The following is a 17586-nucleotide window of genomic DNA, read 5'->3' as shown; positions in this document are numbered from 1 at the left end:
TACATCCATATTTCTAGCCAAAGATCTCTTGTGTGAGGGGGACATAATAGAGTTTATAACATATATCTTGGAGTTTTATCTGGTAGCTTAACCTTTTAGTTGAGTTGGCTTTTTAACATGCTCCGCAAAGGTATAAAGCAAGGAGCCAACATATTTTTTTTTCCATTAATTATTGATTTTAATCAATAGTTTATGAGAGTAAACACTAACAAAAATGTATATATATAATCTAAAACAAAATCAATGGACACCATATACGGATCTTGTAATAAATATGAGATAGAATCTCTTCAAGTATGTCAGATCCATCAATTTTAACGGCTCTAAAGCACTAGCATTACTTAAGATTCACTTTACAAAACTTGTCTATATAGAATAGTGGCTTTTTGAAGAAGTGTAAAGGAAGGTAGGGGAAGATCTCTTTTTGAAGAATGACATGGAATATGGCCAGCAAGAAGGAATCATTCACATTTAACACCATAAATAAATGAACTGGATATTACAAGATTGAACAAAAAATAATGCCATAGAGAGCAACTCCCAGTTCATCTAATAGACAAAAAATTGCTTTAAATTCTCTACTCGATTACCTGCTTCAACGCTGTTATTTCTTTTTGAGTCTCGACATTTGTCCTTGATGATGTTCGAGTTCGGTCCTGAAATGTAATGTGACACAACATTTAGTAACGAAGATGAAAATGATACTTAACCGAAGTAGAGTACTTTCTGTCTACCAATCATCACACAGACTGTTATTGCGGATTTATAAAAACAGATTGTAAATAATATTTGACTGGTAAAATGTAACTTGGTTTTACAATCACACAAGATGAACAATTGGGTATTTTTGGGGTTAACCGGTGGAGAGAATATCAAATGTTAATCAAAAGAGATTCAGAATACATACATCTCTGAAGGAAGAATCTTGCTCAGCTTCAAGCATATGTACAACTTGTCCCATTTTTGGCCTCTTTTGTGCATTTGGATCAACGCAACGCAAGGCTACTAGCAAAGTTTTCTTGAGTGCTCGAGATGCAGGTTTTTCGGGAAGCTTGGGATCTAAAATTCCTTCGGGATTCCTATTTGTAACCATCATCTTAAGCCAATCAACCAAGTTGACCTGAAAAATCAATCTTATTAACACTTCGATGATAAAAGAAGCATGCTACATAAAGCTCAGGTATAAATAAATCAGCGCACACCTCTGCTGCAGGGCGGCTATAATCAACTGGAACTCTACCAGAGAGAATTTCCATTATCAGGATCCCAAAACTATACACATCATTCCTTTCATTCAACATGCCTGTACTTGCATACTCAGGAGCAACATAGCTACGAATAAATGATGCTTAAATTAGCACATATTGAGCAACGTAATTTAGAACCCGTCTAACAAAACCAACATACTACATACCCAAAGGTTCCCATTACACGAGTAGAAACATAACTATGCTCGGAGACAAGAAGCTTAGCAAGCCCAAAGTCCGAAACCTTAGCGTTCCACTGCTTATCAAGTAAAATATTGCTCGACTTTATATCCCGATGAACAACCTTAGGTTCAAGTCCCTCATGAAGGTAAGTTAGCCTGTAAGTTTCAATTGATGGCGAGTTTATACAAATGAAATACAACAAAAGAAACCCACAAAAAACATTATAAACAGACATAGTAGTAACAAAGTAGAAGAAAATTGATACCCTTTTGCTGTGCACAAAATGATGTTCATCCTTATCTCCCATGTAAGGGGACTAATAGGGCCTACATCCCCATGAAGCCATTGTTCCAAGTTTCCATTATTAACATACTCATAAACAAGCATCCTACAAATATAACACAAAGAAACCTTTACAAAGCGATAGACAAACAGCTAACAGCCAATTGAATGTTAAAGAATACCTTTGAGCTCCTTCAGCACAATAACCCAGCAATTTAACTAAACACTTGTGCCGAACTCGGCCAATCGCTTCCACTTCAACCTTAAATTCCTTCTCAGCTTGTCCCCTGATAATCAAATATTAACTCAATTGAATGATACCACAATTATAGAAGCACCAATAAACTGACTAAAATCCCATAATGACAAAAACAAAAATAACAACCCAACAATGTAAACCAAATGTGCATAATCTAACCTCCAACATTCAAGAAATACTAGTAAAACAATGACTAAATCACTAGTAAATGCAATTTTCCAAAAGGAAAAGGAAAAATCACTAATTGCAACCAGATAATAAAATGCATTATTAATCCAACAACTTTTGATTATAAATTAACCTAATAAAGTAAACAAAAATAACCCAAAAAAAAACACTCACTTGTTATTGAGCAGATTTTTAACAGCAATCTGGGTGTTATCATCTAAAACACCATAATAAACAATACCATAACCACCTTCACCAATAACATTCTGGTCAGAAAACCCATTAGTAGCATCCTCTAACTCTCTTAAAGTGTACCAACGACCCCAACCCAAATGGGACACTTCAGGAACCACTAAAGGCACTTGATGATCACCCAAATTTCGAGCCGCCGACGAAGATGACCCGGACCCGGACCCACCGAATTTATCCTTACCAACCAACTCAATTTGGAGTCTTTCTTCACCTGATCCTGCTTTCAACTTATTATTCTCATTACCGACAATTCTACCCGGGCCATTTACCAGGTCGGGTTGTTGTGGTTCATGATGATGGAAATGGGTATTCTGAGATGAATTTGCTACAGTAATCTCTTGGATTTCCTTCGACAAAACTGGGATTATTGCAGTATTAGTACTTGCAGCTTGAGATTGAAACTGGGTCTTGCGTTTTGACTTGCTACTGTTGCGTTTTGAGATATAACAAAGTGATATAAGAAAGAGGAAAAAAACGAAGGCTACTCCGACGGCAATTCCAATTAAAACCCATAATCGTATTCCAAAAATTGAAGTTGATTTCGAGAGTTGATCCTCCATTAAAGAACAAGTTCTTAGCCTTAAGATGAAAGATAAACTTAGAAGATATTCAGACAATTCATTGAACAGCTGGTGTGCATTCACTAATGATACAATAAACTAGAAAGTAAAAGCAGTAGTAGGAAAGAAGAAGGTTGGTATGAGCATAAAAGAAAATAATAGAAGTGGGTTTTTGGTGAAAAGAAACACTAGTGAAGAAAATTTAGTTGATTTCAGTGATTGTGACACTTTCAATTGTTTGTTCATTTTTCTTTCTAGTTTTGCGGAGGAACACTAAAGTAATTAACTATCAAAACATTTATTACACAATACAAAAATCTTGACTCAATACTTTTCTGCATTTACAATGAAAACATTCTGACATCTGCTAAATAAAAATAAAATCTCAAAATCCTTGCCTAAGTGTATTTCTAAGTTTCTAACCATTAGTTTGGACAACTATGAATTTTTACTTTTAGAGCAATCTCAATTGTGTAAAAAAAAAATTCTTTCACCAATCTATCTATACTTTTCCTTTTATTCACATCATCTGTTTTTTTTTTTTGGAAATTTTTGCTATTGAACTTTATCTCATTTATGAGAAAAAAAAAATTTCCTCACACTCTCTCCTATTTTAGTTTTTTTATCCCACCTCATTTTCTATCTTTATACAAAAATATTAATAAGACAAAAAAGTAATTTATAAAATATTATTAAGACAAAATACCAATACAACAAAAAAATCAAAGATAAAAAAATTAAACTAATAATGTAAAAAACTACATGAATACTAATTTTATGAAATTAGAGAGAAAAGAGAATTTTTGAAGTGTGTCAAAAAATAAAAAAAACGAGTGTCTATTTAATGAGAATTTTTTTTATGAATGTTGGTATATTTTTAAATTTTTTTTTTGAGTCTTTAAAATTCATAAATTATGGGTCAAAATCGAAAAATGAATATATTTTTTAAATTAGTGCTGGGGCCCATTGTGAGGAAATCCCAAAAACTTCCTCCCATTGAGTTACTTTTTAGAAACATATGAGTATTTTTTTTGTAGACATTATGAGTATTTTTTTTGTAGACATTCATTAGTGTGATCATTGGGATGCATTTCCACTTAAAAAAATTTCCACTCAAATAAATTTTTTTCACCATTGGGATAGCTCTTAGGGTAATTGGCAAATGATTGTTAGTTGTTCTTGGCTTTTTTAGTTAGTTTGTTTGAGAAAATTTGAAAAAAATAAGACGTTTTAATGAATTTATTCAAAAAACAAGCTTCGTTCGAACTTTATTCTCAAAATAAGCGTCTTTGGCTCTAAAGCTAGGCTTGGTGTATACTCGCACTTACTAACAGCGAATTAAAACAAATGGTCAAAATTTTAGTCAAGCCTCAAGTCGCTGTTAGTAACAGCGACATTAAGGTTTGGCTAGGCTTGGTGTATACTCGCACTCACTAACAGCGAATTAAAACAAATGGTCAAAATTTTAGTCAAGCCTCAAGTCGTGTTAGTAACAGCGACATTAAGGTTGACTGGTCAAATCTTAATATCACTGTTACTAACAGCGACTTGAGGCTTGCCTAAATACAACAGTCTTCTTCCTCCTTCCTCATTTCGCATTATTTCGTTTCCTAGCTCTAATCCACGAAAATCTCTCTCTCCTTTCCACCATTAAAATCAACATCAATCCTCCAATTAATCTCATCAAATTCCAAGTTCCTACTAATTAGTTCTGTCATCTTCTTACATTCACTTCAGGTAATAATTTTTTTTTTAAATTTTTTTTCGAAAATTATGGTTTATATTTGTTCATGAACTTTCAACTAAATGCAGGTTCATAAACTTGCTAATTACTACTCTTTGGTGATCTACAGCTTATTAAGGTACATTTTTATTAGAAAATTTTTAGTTATTTTTTTTAAAAAAAGTATGTCATTTATAGTGGTCATTTACACTTAAACTTTGTAAATATGTCAAATGTAGTTGTTATTTGCCATGATCTTCATAATGAGGTTGTTTGTTCATGAATTTAAAGTAGAAAATGTTTAAATTTAATGTAGAGAATGTTTGAATGTAAACCCTAAATTTGTAAATTATATATATATATTTATGCAGTAAATAATCAATGTGCCTTGTTTTTAAGTGTAGTTATGAATGTTGTGAAATCTAGTTGTGAGGGTTGTTGAATAATGTACTTGCTTTCTTATGAACTTGCTGGTGATGCTGATTTTGTACATATTCTTGTAGAAATGGCTTCATTTCGTGTGACTGTTGTATGTTTTTGGAATTGTTCAATTTGATCAAGTAGTAGCAATGTTAAGTATGTTGGAGGAAGACGTAAACTATTTGCATGCAACTCAAACATGAATTTGAATGAACTTAAACATCTTATATGCTCTAAGATTGGCATTGACACTACAAGAAGTACTGTTAATGTAAGTTTTAAATACAATATGAGTGGAGAATTGTAAGCTCTTCCGGTTGAGGATAAGGAGGCTATAAATGCAATGTGGGAGTATTCAAAGTCTACCTCTATTCCTTCTTTAGAGTTATATGTAGAAGAGGTACTCCTAGGAATCAAGATATGAATGTTGTAGAAACAAATGCATTCGTATATGTAACTTCTTCTGCTCCTTCTCCTACGCCCTTCCCTACTCAAGAAACCCAAAATCCCATTATGCCATCTTCCTCTTCTCCTTCTAATGAACCCAATCAACTTCAAATTCAAGTCTCAAATGATGATACTTTTAACTTAGAAGATACAAATGAGCCTTGGGATGATGTTAATAGTGAAAGTAATGAATTCGTAGAAACTCCTTCTGAGGACGATGTGGGTGTTGATGAGGAGGCTCTAGCTAATGATATGACCTTAGGCAACATTCCAACAATCGTTGCTCCTACACCTTGTGCACTAGTTCCCCCTCTAGATGAACACGTTGAGGACAAATCTTGGAAGTATTAGGTATGTGATACAACCTACACCGATGAAGGAGAGTTTCAAAAGGATATGATGTTTGATAAGAAGGATGCCTTGTTGGACGCTGTTAGATTATATCATATTCATAGAACGTTGAGTAGCGAACTGAGACTTCAAATCAAACCGTGCTTACCTTGAAGTGTAAGAGAGGGTGTGCTTGAAAGCTAAGGGCTTGGAAGAGCTCCTATTCACCTTCATGTGAGATTACATATAAAGAGAAGCATGGGGGTTATGTATTAATTACTGAAAATGTGTCAGCTGGATACATTCATTTGACATCTTCCGTGATTAACAATGTTATAAGAAATTGTGTTGCTGAAGACCCATCAATTAAGGTCTCTGTGGTGCGACAAATGGTGAAAGACCAATTTGGTGTCGAAGTGACCTATAAGCGGGCATGGTGTGCTAAACAGCAAGCCCTTCTCTCCATCTATGGGACATGGGAAGACTCTTATCCTCTCCTTCCACGCTTCTTGAAAGCAATGCAAGTTTCTAACCCGAGGAATGTAGTTGAGTGGTTCTTTAAGGAAGATAATGATGTTGGTGTGCACGTCCATCCTAGTATTAGAACTTTCCAACGTGTGTTCTGGGCTTTTAAACCTAGTATTGAGAGGTTCAAGTATTGCAAACCCCTTATTGCCATTGACGGAACACACTTGTACGGTAAGTATCGCCATACATTATTAACTGTGATTGCTCAAGATGGGAACAAGGGAATCTTGCCGCTTGCATTTGCTTTGGTAGAGAAAGAATGCATAGCTGCGTGGTCTTGGTTTATGGCTTGTTTTCGTAAGCATGTGATGCATAGTCCAGGTTTATGTGTTATTTCTGATAGACATGCGGGCATTCTAGCAACCATGGAGGAGCCGGAATGGCAACCTCCAAATGCCCATCATAGATTTTGCTTGCGACATTTGTTAAGTAACTTCAACCGTCAAATGGGTAATGTGAAGCTGAAGAAGATGTATGGTAGGACTGCAGAGCAAAGACAACCACATAAGGTCATCGAGGGATTGAAGGCTATTAGTATTGCCAAACGAGAAGCTCTTTTTGGATTGATCAAGTTGGTGATATATGTAAATGGTCAATATGTCATGATGGAGGTTAAGGTATGGTGTTACTAATACCAACTTAGCCGAAGTATTCAATAACGTGATGAAGGGTGTACGTTTCTTGCCTTTAACTACACTTGTGGAGTTCACCTTCTACCGTGTTAATGATTATTTCGTTAAAAGACACGAGAATGCAAATGCATGGCTAATTGGGGGAAGTAAGTACACTTCACACACCATAAGAATTATCACCCCTAACACTAAGAAGGCAAACTTCCATGAGATCGTCACATTTGACTACAGACGAGGCCTTTTTCAAGTTAAGAGTGGACGTGGTAATAGAGGATCCGCCAAGAGTGGTAAAATACAAAGTGTGGATTTGAGAGAGAGGAAATGCACTTGTAACAAACCCTCTATATATCACTTGCCTTGTTCTCATGTTCTTGCCATTTGTATTAAAAGACACTTATCGTATGAGTGGTTTGTTGACTCCTGCTACACTACCCAGAGCTATGTTAACACATATGAATCCATATTCATACCGTTGATTGATAAGAGGTCATGGCCTCATTACACTGGTGTTGAGGTGATACACAATCCAGATCACATTCGTGGACTAAGAAGACCTAAGTCAAGGAGGATCAGCAACGAGATGGACAAAGGATCAAGGAGACGCAACGCTTGTCGACGGTGTGGTAGTGAAGGTCACAACAATAGAACTTGCACGCCAAGGTAAACAGTATCTGTATTTGAGTATAGAAACATAAAGACTATGGAAACAAATAAATAACATAAGTAAAAAATTTGAGTATTTCTTAAGTCTTTTACATATAATCATAACTACAAGTAAGTTATTGTTGAATTACAATAGAGATGGATCCAACAGCTCCAGGCCCTCGCGACCCTAGTGTGCTGACGATGCAGGTGGATCACAAGAGTAGTGTACTATGGGATGTCCAGGTTAGTCAACTTAGTATTTTGAATGTATATGCGTTAATACTTTAACTTTATGCTAATATAATCTTTGCGTTTAGGTGTCCGACACAGAGACCATATACACCAGGCATCCCGACTCTGCTCCATTTACTTACTTATATCTGTAATTCATAGCTTTGGGCTAATTATTCTCCAGGTAATACTAACTTTACATATTATTGCTTTGTTTCTTAATTTGTTTTTATGTTTCGTTTACTTACTTATATTTGTAATTCATAGCTTTGGGCGTGAGAGCACATTCTCATTGGGCAACCGATGAGGACTGTGGGACGTGGTGCATTTGCGCCACCAATTCTTCCACTTCCATATGTGTCGTATGGATCGCGGTAGTCCTTTGATAGATGTACAAGGACCCACACAGGATCTGGCGTGGGGTTCTATCGCGATCGATTCGATCTACTTCGAGCTGACCAGGTAAAGGATTCACTTACTAGTCTTGTAACTATCAAATTGCGTAATTTATTAATTACATTTTCACGTGTAGGCATACGCTGCATTGCCTCAGCACTCAGGCATATTGTCAGGGGCGTGGAGAGCATCTGTACCTCTGATTTGCTTTGACGTAGTCGAAGTGCATCACCCTGAGTTTGTACTGCGCCAATTTGGGATGGTACAGGACATCCCGCTGCCATGTGACACAGAGGCGGAGCTCTATTACAGCTCACGCAAGGGTCGAGAATCCAAGAACTGACTCGAGATCAACTGGCACCATATTGCTCGTTGGGAGCACAGGCTAGAGCTGCTAGCCCAAGATGCCCCAATCAATGCTGTAGGCGCACCTACTTTGATGGATTACATGTCGTGGTTCCTCTCCATCACTCGTCAATGGATGACACCACGAGGTATCATCGCAGCCGCCCAGTAGGCTCCCGCAGCACCGACGATGACACAGTTTGTAAGTATTTTTCCATGTTGATTATTATCCATAGAACTTACATATTATAGATTTCATTAACTCCAAATTGAATGCAGGCACAAGGCATTGCAGCTGTCATCAACTCTAGCTAGGAGGAGCCCGTACAGAAGATTGCCCAAGGCATACTCCTAGGGACACAGTTTCAGCGCTTCATTCCAGAAGTCGCTGTGCCTGACACCACTATGGACGAGCAGGGGTCATCTCCTCATCACACCAACATTCATCTTGAGGAGGTAGACTTAACCTGCCCCGACTATGGTGTCGGGTCCTCACAGGGTGCTGAATCATCCCAGTATCAATCACCTCCCCTACCCGAGCGTCATGTGACCGCCTCTTACTATCGTAGGAGGCATAAAAGACCGTCACAGTTAGAGAGGGTACAAAAGGAGGATTATCATTAGTATACTGTTTGTATATATTAAACATTAGTAACGTTTTGTATATATTGAATATTTGTAACATGTGGACTGTTGTGTATATTTTATAATATATATGTAGATGTGTATATATGTTTATCGTATTATCACATGTTTATTATGAATGAAATGATGTTAATTACTCAGAGTTTTCGGCGATGAATCATTTCGCCAAGAATTAAGTATGAATTTAATCAAAATCAAATAGACACTCATACTCAAATAGAGAAAATGCTCTCTAAAATTCAACACAATTTTATTCATGTTCAACGAATCCATATCAAATTACATAATTCATTCGTTAAGTTAAACCACCGCCACTAACTAAGATTGCTTCTTAAACTTTCTCATAATCCTTTCAGTCTCTTCTTTCTATGTGCTATATCATCTATTTGCCTCTTGAGATTAATTACCTCATCTTTAAGCTCTTATTTTTCTTTTTCGAGCTGTATTTTTAACTCTCTCTAACATTTAGTACCCTCCGGAGCGACCCACCTAAAGTACGTGCAGCCAAATCCTTCATCCAAGTAGAAAAGACAAGCAACAAAATCACGGCCAGGATCGATGTTACTCCAATCTGTATTAATCTCAACTTCATAACCACAATCACAAAGCTCTTCAATAGAATGCTCTTGTGACATCTACGGAACACATATGATATAGTAACATAAGTAAACATTCAAAAATAATATTAACATTTATAAATTGAGAATAATACTAACATAATACTTTATGTTACCTTCAAAATCGATTAACTAGAACAAGAATGATGGAGTTTTGATACAATGAAGTGGGGAAATGATGGAGTTATTTATAGAACATAATAACAACGCTATTTTCAACTTCATAACGGCTATTTTTCAATTTAACAACGGCTAGTTCAATTCATACAAAAAAGTTTAAAAGTCAAACCAGTCAAGCCTCAAGTCTCTGTTAGTAACAGCGACGTTAAGGTTTGACCAATCAACCTTAATGTCTCTATTACTAACAACGACTTGAGGCTTGACTAAAATTTTTACCATTTGTTTTAATTCGTTGTTAGTAAGTGCGAGTATACACCAAGCCTAGCTTTGGATCCAACGATGCTTATTTTGGGAATAAAGTTTAAACGAAGCTTGTTTTTTGAATAAATTCATTAAAACGTCTTATTTTTTTCAAATTTTCTTTGTTTGACTAGTTCAAAATATTAGTCTTTTTTTTAAGTTTTTTTTGGATAAATTAGCTTTTTGAGGAAATTTTTGGTAAAATTATTTACTAATCCGTCCTCTTTGAATTGCATCAAAGAGGAATTGATGTATATTTAAAAAAATGGTAATAAATAAAGAGAGAGAATGAATTGTGTGGATGACATTAGAAGAAAGTTAAAATTTGTAGATGAAATTAAGAGAAAGTGGTGGGTCATTGTCTAAATTAAGTAAGACGGATCAAAATGGAAATTGATGCAAATTCAATGGGACAGAGGGAGTATTGGTTGTTGATTGTTTATTAGAGAAAAAATGAGAAGTCAATCAAATTATCCTTTTTATTATTGCCTTAAAAGACAACATTTTAGCAAAATCATTTACTAAATATGCTTTTTTGTTTTTTTATCGACCAAAAAATAAAAAATCAAAAGTCAAATAAATAGTCATTTACCAAACACGTATTTAACTAATGGAGAGGATCTTAATTCATTAAAAATCTAGAATTTATATGTAGTGGGTTAAAATTAACTTTAGACTATGTTTAAATAACAATTTTGGATTGAAAAGAAAGGAAATAAAGGGAAAAAGAGGGTAGGAAAAGGAAAGGAAGGCAAGAGAAATGGAATAAAAGTAACTCTTGTTTGTTTAGGAGGGAAGGGAAGAATAAGGGATGGAGATGAGAGTTTTCTTTCCAAAAAAATCATTCATTTAATCCAGTAAAATTCTTTCCCTTCGAATCCCTTTCCTCTTATTTTGTAATCCAAATAAGGGATCGCTCATCCCTTCAGATCTCTCTCGTTCATTTTCCTCCATTTTCTTCAATCCAAACACTTCATTAAAGTCAATATTAATATTTATTATTAATGGACTTTTGGTAATGGTGAAGAACAATAACAATAAGATGCACAAAGAAAACATTAAAATAGAGCACAACAATGGAGAACAAGAAACACAAGATATATGAGGAATCTAAGGATACCTCCCCCTCAAAACAAGTATCTTATCATTAATACATCAACATACATTAATGATTCAACTCACACAACCTTTGAGAACAACCTCTCAAAGTAAAGATTGAAGCTTTGATGTCAATCTCCCTCAAATGCTCTAATACAAGTAGAATGAACTCTCTTAGCTAAAATCCTAGTTGATTCTAAGTATTAGGCTCTCTCACATAACCCTAATGATGTTCTAAGGCTCCTTATATAGCCATAAAACATATTAGAAAATCCTAGGACAAATGGCTAAAAGCCCAAAACTTTCCCACACAAAATAGATTCTTCGGTAGAATATGAGTTGTACCACGCTCGACCGAGCCGGCTATGAACGACCTGGCGAGTGGATCATCAAAGGCCACTGGATTGATTCTACTCCTTGGCTCGACCGAGCCATTCATGCTCGACCACTCGAGCAGCCTTCTTTGGCACTTCCTTGCGATCATCAAAACATATCGAATCATCCACCTTGATCACTTTATCAAGTGATCCAAATCTCAATCCTCTATAGTCCATAACACTCACATTTTCACTCTCTATAGTGTAAGATAAGACATGGGCAACCAAGTGATCAAACCCATCACCAAGGTCATGGGAATTGACTCTTGATTTAACAATATTAATATTAAATAAATTAAAAACTAGTTAAATTAGGACTAAATTCATGAACAATAAGTTAAGACATGGTTGACGTCCAATTTATAAATTTCAAGCACAAAAATTTAGTTTAAGTAAATTAAATATCCTATATTAATTAAAGGTATTTAATTTAAAATCCCATTTTTTATATATTATATAAGTAACATATATTTTTTAAGAAATTAAAATTTAATTTTCAACCCTTAAATATATGTTCAAACACGGACACGTATATGTAATCACAATGTGTAGGAAATGGTTTTCTGTAGGAATAAAAGATAGAATAATATTACCATTTTCAACATGATCACGTATGAAATGGTGACGTACCTCAATGTGTTTTGTACGTGAATGTTGTACTGGATTTTTAGTAATACAAATTGCACTTGTATTATCACACGTAATTGGAATACCTTCAAGATCAACTCTAAGATCTCGAAGTTGTTGTGCAATTCATAAGATTTGAGAACAACGTGCACCGACTACCATAGATAAAGAAACTAAATTTTGCTTTTTAGAATACCATGAAATCAATGATGATCCCAAGAATTGACACGATCCTGAAGTGCTCTTTCTATCCACCTTATAACTATCATAATCCGCATCTGAAAAACCAGTCAAAGCAAAATTTCCACAACTAGGTTACTATAGACCGAAGTCTTAAGTCCCATGCAAATATCTAAAGATTCTCTTAACTATTGTTAAGTGCGAATCTTTTGGGTTAGCTTGAAAACGAGCACATAAACAAACACTAAACATCATATCCGTACGACTAGCTGTTAAATACAATAAAGAACCAATCATACCTCTATAAGACTTTTGATCAACACTCTTACCATTTATATCTTGATCTAAACTTAGTGTTGCACTCATAGGCGTATTAGCACTTTGACAAATAAATACGCCATCTTTCTTTTGCTTTATTTGTAGTCCAAGAAAAAATGTTAAGTCTCCCATCATGCTCATATCAAATTCCTTGCACATGATCTCAGAAAATTCCATGCACAAAGAATCATTAGTAGCTCCAAACAATATATCATCAACATATACTTGAACAACAGAATATCTTTTCCTTTAGTCTTAATAAAAAGCGTTTTATCAATTTACCTAGTTGAAAATTATTCTCAAGTAAATGTGAGCTAAATCTGCCATACCAAGTCCTTGGAGCTTGTTTCAAGCCATATAATGCTTTGTTTAGTTTAAACAAGCGATTAGGCAAATTCGGATTTTCAAAACCAGGTGGTTGTTTAACATATACTTCCTCTTGTAAGTAGCCATTTAAGAAAGCACATTTAACATCCATTTGACATAATTTTATATTCATATATGAAGCAAAACCAACCATAATTCGAATAGATTTTAACCTTGTTACGGGAGCAAAAGTTTTGTCGTAATCAATACCTTATTCTTGATTATAGCCTTGAGAAACTAGCCTAACTTTGTTCCTTATGATGTCTCCATCCTCATTGAGCTTGTTGCGAAAGACCATCTAGTTCCAATAATAGTACAATCTGGTGGTCTTTCAACTGGATCCCAAACATTGTTTCTTTCGAATTCATTTAATTCACTTTGCATAGTAATGATCCACTCCGGTTCTTGTATTGCTTCTTTTATATCCTTTGGTTCTACCAGAGAAACAAAAGCAGAAAATGCACATAAATTTTTAAGAGAGGATCGAGTTTGAGTACATTTGTTTGGATCACTTATGATGTTTTCCGAAAGATGTTGAGATGACAATCTAAACCTCATTCTTAGTATGGATGGTGTGTAATCATTTAAAGAACTCGTTCCTTCTTCCTTCGAGGAATCTTTAATTGGTGTACTTAAATAAGTATGGATGGTGTGAGTCTTCAATGCGCTCAACCTGTTTTTCTTCAACCTTGTCAAGACTTTGTATAGGATCTTGCATGTTCTTCTTTTTATCTTCATTATGATCATTGGCATCTAATTCATCATCACTTACATCATTAAAATGTTTGTTAAGGTTTAACTCTTTAAAACCTTCACTTAATATTCCATTATCAGATTCATCAAATACCACATGCACGCTTTCCTCAACCGTACATGTTCGCTTATTTAACATTCTATATGCTTTACTATTTAATGAGTATATCAAAAATATACCTTCTTCACTTATAGCATCAAACTTACCTAAATTATCCGTACCATTATTATGGATAAAGCACTTAGAACAAAATGGTCTAAGGTAGGCTATGTTTTGTTTTCTACCTTTAAATAACTCGTAGGGAGTTTTCTTAAGTATAGGTCTAGTGACACACCTATATAAGACATAATTTGCTGTATTAAGGCCCAATAATGTTTGGCTAATCCATTTTCCATAAGCATAGTCCTAGCCATTTCTTCTAAAGTGCAATTTTTCCTTTCAACCACACCATTTTGTTGGGGTGTCCTAGGAGCTGAAAAGTTATGGGTTATATCTTATTTTTCACAAAAAGAATCAAAGCCTAGTTGATAAAATTCTTTCCTATGATCACTTCTAACCGAAACAATTGGAAGATTCAACTGAGTTTACATTTCTTTACAACGTCTTGAGAACGGTTTCAAGCCTTCACCTTTATCCTTCAAAAAATCAACCCACGTAAATCTAGAATAATCATCAACTGTTACTAGAATATAAGATTTACCTCGTGTGCTCCTTACATGCATTGGACCACAGAGATCAATATGTTTCTGTTCACATGGTCTTGAAATACTTACCATTTTCTTCAGTTTAAATGAACTTCTTACTTGTTTACCTCTAATGCATGCATCACATGACGAACTGTGCTTGTAGTCAAGAGCTGTAAGTCCCTTAACCAGATCTTTACTTACTAATTCATGCATGGTGTGCGTATTGATGTGACCAAGCCTTCTATGCCATAGCTTTAGATCATCCGTTATAGCATTTAAACACTTGAAATTTAGAGCTGCAATTTCGTTAGTATTCAAAGCATAAACATTATCATGTCTATGGTAATAAATGTATCTCCGGTGTTAGGATTTTTGACAATTAGATTTTTCTTTATATAAAATTACTTAATTACCTTTATTGCATAATTGAGACACACTTAGCAAGTTAAATTTTAGACCTTCAACGAAATATACATTATCAATAACTTTAGAAGGATCCTTACCCACTTTGCCAACAACTAATATTTTGCATTTACCTTTGTCGCATAAAGTAATCGAGCCACTGCACTTTTCTTTTATTTCAGTAAATAAAGAAACTTTAAAACTCATATATCTTGAACATCCACAATCTAAGATCCATTTTTGCTTTTCCTACAAAACAAAAAAATAACCTTTCTCAACCTCACTTAGCCAACCAAGTGACAAATTTGGGACCATATTCGGGGTAGACCATGTTAGGTGGTCTTGTCCCTTTAGGAACCCATATTTGCTTTATCTGTTCAGGTAATTCAAAAGAAAAGGTATTCTTGATGATATAATTGTCCTTACGTTTGTAGGGACATGCAAACTTAAGATGTCCTTCTTTGCAACAAAAAGAGCAAGTATGTAAGCGTCTATGCTTGTATGCACTTCAAACAAATGTGGTTTGACTCTTATAGTTATGTGCAGCATTATTATAACCGATACCACATTTATCATCAGATCTTTTTTGTTGTGTAAGCATTTTTATGAATTTAAATACGAAATGATTTAGCTTTGTTAAGGATTGTAAACTTTTCTCATACTCATATCTCAAAGTCTTAAGATCAGATTCAGGATCATCACTTTTATTCTGAAGATCATTGAGCTTTTTCATTTGATTGATATTTTGTTCTTTCAAGACTTCGACAGTCTTTTCAAATTTTAATCTTTCAGCCTTAAGCGATTCATTTTTCTTTATAAGGTCTTCACAACCTTCGGCATAGTGATAAATTCTATCTTCTAGAATGTTTTTCTTATCTTTTAAGATTTGTTCAATTTGAAACATATCAAAGAGAGCTTTAACTAATTCGTCTTTTAAACAAGAGTTAAGATAGTAAATTACCCCCTTATTGTTTTGTTCTAGATCATCATTTTTGTCATCATTTGCCATTAGACATAAGTGGACTTGACCATCTTCACTTTTCGATACAATTGACCCTTCGGAGTCACTCCACTTAGTAACCATTGCTTATTTCTTTTGCTTTTCTTGTAATATTCCTTTTCCCTTTTTGGACATTCCTTTACAAGATGCTTTGTAGATCCACACTCAAAACAAGCAAGTTTGTTAGTTTTAGAATTGGAATTAAAAGATTTACCTGTGTTTCTAGATTTGAATTTTTTAAATCTTTTTCACATCATCATGATTCCTTCTAGACCTCTTGTGATTAAGGCAAATTTATCTTCCTCATCATCACTTTCCTCATTTTCGCTTGATGATTCTTGATGTTTCTTTGCCTTTAGAGCAAGATTCTTCATGGATAGTGTAGCATCACTTTCTCCGTCATCATGTAGAGTAAGTTCAAGAGTTATGAGCTTTCCAATTAGATCGTCAAGTGATAGTACTCTCAAGTCTTTAGCTTCTTGGATGACGGTGACTTTTGGACCCCATTTAGATCTTGGAAGACACCTCAAGACCTTTTGGACTTTTTCTGCATTAGTAAGAGTTTTACCAAGAGAATTCAAACTGTTAGTAATCAACGTAAAACGAATAAACATTTTATTAATATTCTCATCCTTTTTCATCTTGAACATTTCATATTAATGCATGAGAATGTTGATCTTTGTCTCCTTGACTTGAGTTGTTCCTTCATACGTCACAACTAAATTATACGATACTTCCTTAGCACTTGTACATGATAAAACTCTATTGAACTTGATACCATTTAAACCACAACACAACTAATTCATTGGTCTATTGTTTTTGAACACAGATTCCAAATCGCTTTGTGAGTATTCAAACTCTGATTTTACCAACACATATTTTGTACTAAAAAAAATTTCAAGAAAAAATCACAAAATTACAATTAGTGACGCGCATACAACGTAGTCCATTAGATCTTGATTATATGGTGCAAACTTAATTCGCAAGATTCTATACATAAAAAATTTTTATCTCTCTCTCTCTCTAACTATCTATATATATATATATATATATATATATATATATTATATATATATATATATATATATATATATATATATATATATATATATATATATATATATATATATGTATATATATATATATATATACATATATATATATATATACATATATATATATATACATATATATATATATATATATATATATATATATATATATATATACATAAATATATATATATATATATATATATATATATATATATATATATATATATGTATATATACATATATATATATATATATATATATATATATATATATATATATATATATATATATATATATATATATATATATATATATATAATATATATATATATATATATATATATAATATATATATATATATATATATATATATATATATATATACATATATAT

At 33.8% G+C, this 17586-nt stretch overlaps 1 protein-coding gene across 1 annotated transcript; it reads right to left on the bottom strand.

The window, feature by feature from the left end:
• Positions 1-244: 244 nt before the first annotated feature.
• Positions 245-3308, bottom strand: LOC130823751 (probable serine/threonine-protein kinase At1g01540). Its single transcript, XM_057688490.1, has 7 exons — positions 2314-3308; positions 1895-1999; positions 1696-1818; positions 1415-1585; positions 1203-1332; positions 908-1120; positions 245-656 (listed from the first exon to the last, which is right to left on the bottom strand). Exons 1-7 carry the CDS (start codon positions 2949-2951, stop codon positions 579-581), a joined length of 1458 nt encoding a protein of 485 aa, XP_057544473.1. The 5' UTR covers positions 2952-3308; the 3' UTR covers positions 245-578.
• Between the last annotated feature and the right edge of the window lie 14278 nt (positions 3309-17586).

This window comes from Amaranthus tricolor, chromosome 9 (genome assembly GCF_026212465.1).
Source record: "Amaranthus tricolor cultivar Red isolate AtriRed21 chromosome 9, ASM2621246v1, whole genome shotgun sequence".
NCBI classification, from domain to species: Eukaryota; Viridiplantae; Streptophyta; class Magnoliopsida; order Caryophyllales; family Amaranthaceae; genus Amaranthus; species Amaranthus tricolor.
Note: the sequence above shows the minus strand (reverse complement) of the source record. Positions and strands in the feature narration are given on the sequence as shown.